The sequence below is a fragment of the Trichinella spiralis genome, assembly GCF_000181795.1.
Source record: "Trichinella spiralis strain ISS 195 chromosome Unknown Scfld1088, whole genome shotgun sequence".
NCBI classification, from domain to species: Eukaryota; Metazoa; Nematoda; class Enoplea; order Trichinellida; family Trichinellidae; genus Trichinella; species Trichinella spiralis.
This window is the reverse complement of record NW_003528027.1, coordinates 1-6,430: the sequence shown is the minus strand read 5'-3', so window position 1 is coordinate 6,430 and position 6,430 is coordinate 1. Positions and strand designations below refer to the sequence as shown.

The following is a 6,430-nucleotide window of genomic DNA, read 5'->3' as shown; positions in this document are numbered from 1 at the left end:
TGGAAACAGTAAAGGTGGCATCATTCTGTGACACTGGCAGACTGGAAATAATTGGAAGACTATTGAAAATAATGTGCATTTGACGTTCCCAAAGACTGAAAATCCGCCTGCTGAATTTCTCCCACAACGTCTTTATAAAATGGATGGATTTCAAGTAGGCAATTAATGCATTGAAACGCTTTCCAAAGTTTGAACATCAAGATGCTATCATAATCATTTTCAGCGAATGCCATTACTTTTATCGTGTTATTTTCTTCATGTAGCAGCTGGATACGACATTCACAAATATTTTGTATCGCTTTTACAGTTAAGCTATTAGGACCGATTATTCTTTTTGCAACATCAAATGGGTAGTGCAAAGATGAATAAATCTTCGTAGCAAATGCGTTTTCAATTTCTCCAATTTGTACAGGTGGCGGAAGATGAAGAAAGTTCTGCAGCCGTGTCAATGTTAGCAAATTCTTCATGTGATAAAGCAAAATATTTTCTTCAAGTTTTTCAAACATATCTACTATACCTACAGTGATGAATGAATTCTTCTCATTTAATGGAGCATTCAACAAATCTGCGCCACATAAATTAACGGGAAAATGAACCTTCAACATTTCAGCTCGAGTTGCATAGAATTTCAAATCTTTTAATTGAACTGCATTCACCATGTCTTCGTCAGAATAAAACGATTTTAGCAAGCAATGAATGCATTCAAATGCTCTCCAAAGCTTGAATTTCACAATACTTTCAAAATCACGCTCGACGAATACTTCGATTTGTAGCGCATTGACTTCTTTCCAACGCAGTCGGATGCGGCATCCACAAACTGTTTGAATCACTTTCACAGTTAAACCACGAGGACCAATTATTCTGCCTGCAATATTAAATGGAAAGTCGAGAAGTGAATAGATCTTCTTAGCATATCCATTTGTAACTCTACCACTCGCTGCTGGTGATGGAATGCTGAAAATATCATGGAACATTGGCAATGCTAACAAGTTGTTCATGTGACTGGTCAGCATTTGCTTTTCCAATACTTTAAGCATTTCCACTGAAAATCGTTTACCCACTGAGTAATGGTTACTTGAAACAGCACTTACATCATTTATATCAGAATGACAATGCTGCTGAATGATAAAGAATTTTATGATGATTTCAACCTGGCTTTCATAGAATTTGAAATCATCAGATTGAATTACTCGCACCATATCTTTTCCTGAAGGATCCATGCGAAGCAAACAATAAATGAGCTGAAATGCTTTCCAAATTTTGAACTTCACAATGCTCTCGTAATCTGGTTCAACGAATATCTGGATTAGCAGTAAATTATATTTTATGAAATTCAACTCGATGCCACATCCACATAATAGTTGAATAGCTTTCACAGTGCAACCACGCGGGCCAATTATTCTGCCTGTCATATTATACGGCAAGCCTGCAGTTGAATAGCATGTTTCTGCGAACCCTTTCTTAATTTGTCCACTTGGTTCAGGCGTCGGAATCTGAATAATGTGCTGAATCATTGGCAATGCAAGCAACTTGTTCACATGATGAAGCAGAATGTGTTCTTCAACATTAATTATCAGCTGTGTGATGAACTGCTCGGTGGAATCCTCATCGACTTGCTTTACTGTTTTGCTCAGCTGACTTAACGAAGACATACTGCTGTTGTGATAATTGAAGGAATGAGAGAATGAGCTTTGTGACTTCAATCAACCTATTTTATATATCTATGGCCCAACTTTAAACTGCTGCTTTTAAAGTTTAGTTTTGTTTAAAGCGATATGGCTTTAAACAAAGGTCATTCTTAGGAGTTATTATAATTGAAAAGGTTTTTAAAAAATTATTTATTTAAAATATTCCTACCGCAAATTGAAAAACACATATGCTGTAGTTTTATTTGTTAAACGTTTTTTAACATTATTTTTATAATATTTTTAAGTTAGCGTAAGGTTCCAAATTAATGAGTTTTATTGAGCGTCGTATGATGCCCATGCTGAATTTGAATGAGAACTCAGCTACCTTCCCATTCTCATAGTGAGCAATGAAATTTCTTTTAAAATAAGGCATTGATGTTGATGTTAATTTAACTTTTCAAATTTGCATTTTCAAGGCAGTCATATTTCAATTAGAAGCAATATAATTTTTATTTAACTGACCTGTGTGAGATTTACATTTGTTTCATAATTTTAAAACAACGTGCAAAATTAGTTAAAAATTTATTTTCCCAATTTATTTCCTTGGTTTTTCATAGTATAAATCAAAAGTTAATTCCAGAAGTGACTGTTTGAAACATGGCTGCATATATCATGAACTACACCAATATAATATTAATGAAACCATTTTACGTGGAAATAGTTAAAACAATAAAAATAAAATTGGTCCTAATGTTTCATTTATAGTTTAGTAATAAATTAAAGAAAAAGTTGAAAAGTTGAAAGATTAAAGTAGTTGAAAAAAACATAAAAGTTGAAAAAGAAAGCAACTGAGCTGGTTGTTGCTTGCAAACATAATTATTAATGAATATTAATTTTTCAATAACAAATAAATACGGTGAATATTCACATCAAAATTAGTATGGAAATTTTTTGGGCAGCATTGATGGTCGTGCGCATGATTCATTGTTAATGTGAAACACGGAAACGCGAATTTCACGTACTGGGTTCAATTGCACATGATGTATCTCAGTTGATGCGATAATACCGAGTGATGGAAATCATGTGTATCATAATCTTACTATCAATGTCTTTCGAATTTTGTGAAAAAAATTCATGTCTTGGAACCTGAACTTGGGTTTAAAATTGAATTTGGGGTCAGAAATTTTAATTTCATTACTTTAGGCAGGACTGGGTGACTGATAATATGACTGCTACCTTGGAATGTACATGGTGTAAATAGGTGGCCGAGAAACCACTTGGAATGTTGCGATAATCGGCTCAACAAAACAGCGGGTGGAATTGAGCTTGGATTGTGCAGGTCACTTCATTTTCTTTAAGAAGAAAAAACCGTGATGAAAACGCCAATTATCCAGTTGCTTTCAAGAAATCCTGCCCCTGGTTCCATTAGACAAATACGTAATAGGTACGCTGAAAAGCAGCGACCGGTTATGATGTACACGGGTGAATACACCAGCGGCGGGCGTACCATGGAGCCGTTTCTTGAAGCTTCGATGTATCTCATGCCAGAGCCGATTTAATGCCAAGTGGTGGTTTTGTATTATATTTTTTGTATTATATGTTATTATAATTGCTGTCATTATCTGTCATTTTCTGTTGTTTATTTGTCACTTGATTTTTCAATGTCTATATCTTGTTAATTCGAAATTCCAACAATAATTCCTTATCTTTCTTGTTTCATTATATATATATATATATATAATTTAGTAAAAACACATGAACATTATAAAATTGAACTGTTCTCTTTAATATATTGACATTTTCACAATTTCTGTAAAACACTAAACTAAAAATTTCAATTTTAACTTCTCAGATCAATTTACTTTGAAAACGCAGTACATATTTATTTAAAAATTCACAAAATTATACACTTCATATATATCAAATTAAAAAAGAATTCAAATTTTTTATTACACACGTAACATTTATGTTAATGCTAGAAATCTCGATTTGATAAAAATCAGTAATTCATTGAATGTTTTCCAAAACTGTTCATAAAAACCATACAAAATTTATTTAGTTTATAAGAAAATTCTTTTGATTCATAATATGGAGCTACTAACTTGTGCAGAACGCGTTAAATATTTTATAGAAGAACAATACCAATCAGGCAGTGGAATAACAAACCTTCATATCAATATATTTAAACAACTTTACTTAGGAAAGTTAGGAAATCATTAAATGATTCCCATGAAGTTCAATTCTTCTAATCGGAAAAATTAAAATTAAAAATCGAATAGACGTACTGAACGATTAAAACATATAGTGTAATAAGTCCCGGTTTAATTCTTGTCCATAACATGCTTACAATATGAAATTATTTGGTATTGAAAGATATCTCTGTTTTTTTTAATTCAGTGCAAATACTGAAGAGATCCACAAGTAGCACACAAATTGCGTTTTAATGAAATATTTTTTTCATTCCACATAATGTTTAATTTTTATATTCAATTTATAAATTATTTATTTATTTTTTGAGATGAATAATGCAAATTTTGCACTCCAATTCCACAAGCGCAGATCTGATTTTCGAATATCATCTTAAAATGATGCACAACTAATATCGACTAATAGCGAATAATTTAATAAATAAATGAATAACAATACTGATAATTTTAATGATTAATGTTTTTATATGACTGAATTCAATTAGAAAACCCAATTTAAAATTCAATTTTCTACTACAACAGACGAATTTCATTGATTATGCGATTCATACCGTTCAATTAATTTTGAAGGTAACTGAAACGTGTACGACAAATATTTGTTGTACAGAATTTTTGTTTTGGAAATCATAATGATTTCCTTTAAGTTTATTACATAATCTCAAAAGATACACTCTTTTTTATGAAGGGTTTTATGTGAAGTGATTGTTTTAACATGCATATTTTTGCAAATTTATATATTTGATAAATTCAATAACGTGATAATAATCTGATTTTCATTTGTTTTACTTGCAAATAAAGTAAATGGAATTCACTATGAAAACCTTACTTAATGTTGTTATATGGTTTCAAAAGCATGTTTAGCAGAATGAACATAAACAATTATTCAATGAAAAAACAAACAATTACCAAAATCCTGAGAATGTTACTTTGTCATTTGTTTTCGAGTGCTTGTGAGTTTACCTAGCTTTTACAGTACACAACTGGTTGCAAAAAGTAATTTCTATTGTGGATTTGACAACACCGTTACAATTGCCAAGTCAACGGAATAGATTGTGAACAATCAAACGTATACAATGTTCAGGCTGAAAATGCAAATGAGATCCAAAAATTTTTTGCGTCTCTGCATTGCTTTTGCAATGAGTTTTATTAATGAGAAGCCAGTTATTATGTATTTATGCCTTGTGGATGTGAATAGCATGAATGCCGTCTTATTTTTGTGTTCGGTTTGTATTATTAATATCTCATTTGATATAACGCCTTTTGGTGCAATAAAATATGGAATGATGAAAATAATTATTGTTAAAAGTGTTGATCGCTATGAAGTATAGTCTTCAGTAAGTTCAGTAACAATCATAATTTAAATGAATGGCAAAACTTCATAAATTTGGATTGAAAATGTTGGAATAACAAATATTTTCATTATTATTACTGCGTCATTATTATTGAAGTTACATCATTCTAAATGAAAATATTTGGACGAATGAAATGATATGATATTGTACGTAATCACAAGTAGAGGGTTTGAGTCAATGAGCAATTGGAGAAGGAAAACCAATAAGACAACGATACGAAGGTCCAATAGAATAGCGCGTTCAACGCGTTCTAGCAATTGCACTTGCAGAGAAGGCCTATTCTCTTAACAGTATAACCCTAACAGTATACATGAAAGAACCCAAATGTATGCCCTTGTGTTCAGATGACCTTTCTAAAATGATCTTGTGTTTCCTCAAAGGTAGTGACTGATGGTATTGTAAGTAAAATTTATGCTCAGATTCACTACCATTTTCTGGACAATACAGCAAAAATTTAAATTTTATTATTTATTTGATAATGCACTTTCAACTTTGAACATTGAAAAATTATGATAAAGAGTAATGCCAAATAAGAAACATCATTACAAAATTAAAATTAGCTATGAATTATTAGAATGAATTGTGAATATGATAAACAACAGAAACTGTTGGGTAAGAAGTAAGATAATAATAAAATCATTCAAAATGATGAAGCATTTTTCATGCATTCAGTAACATTAAAACAACAAAATTTATAAATACAATTAGCACGTCCTTTTTAAATTTTCACTGGAAACAGTAAAGGTGGCATCATTCTGTGACACTGGCAGACTGGAAATAATTGGAAGACTATTGAAAATAATTTCCATTTGACGTTCCCAAAACTGAAAATCCGCCTGCTGAATTTCTCCCACAACGTCTTTATAAAATGGATGGATTTCAAGTAGGCAATTAATGCATTGAAACGCTTTCCAAAGTTTGAACATCAAGATGCTATCATAATCATTTTCAGCGAATGCCATTACTTTTATCGTGTTATTTTCTTCATGTAGCAGCTGGATACGACATTCACAAATATTTTGTATCGCTTTTACAGTTAAGCTATTAGGACCGATTATTCTTTTTGCAACATCAAATGGGTAGTGCAAAGATGAATAAATCTTCGTAGCAAATGCGTTTTCAATTTCTCCAATTTGTACAGGTGGCGGAAGATGAAGAAAGTTCTGCAGCCGTGTCAATGTTAGCAAATTCTTCATGTGATAAAGCGAAATATTTTCTTCAAGTTTTTCAAACATATCTACTA

General features: G+C 31.4%; 2 protein-coding genes across 2 annotated transcripts; both read right to left on the bottom strand.

The window, feature by feature from the left end:
• Positions 1-59: 59 nt before the first annotated feature.
• On the bottom strand, positions 60-1,652 carry Tsp_12776 (putative KH domain protein). The gene has a single exon (XM_003370146.1). The coding sequence runs from the start codon at positions 1,650-1,652 to the stop codon at positions 60-62; it is 1,593 nt and encodes a 530-aa protein (XP_003370194.1).
• A 4,239-nt stretch (positions 1,653-5,891) lies between these two features.
• Positions 5,892-6,422, bottom strand: Tsp_12775 (conserved domain protein). Its single transcript, XM_003370145.1, has one exon. It carries the CDS (start codon positions 6,420-6,422, stop codon positions 5,892-5,894), a length of 531 nt encoding a protein of 176 aa, XP_003370193.1.
• Positions 6,423-6,430: the final 8 nt, after the last annotated feature.

Bases quoted from the DNA above. Each gene is read 5' to 3' on its own strand.
- Tsp_12775 (XM_003370145.1), bottom strand. From the start codon at position 6,422: ATGTTTGAAAAACTTGAAGAAAATATTTCGCTTTATCACATGAAGAAT.
- Tsp_12776 (XM_003370146.1), bottom strand. From the start codon at position 1,652: ATGTCTTCGTTAAGTCAGCTGAGCAAAACAGTAAAGCAAGTCGATGAG.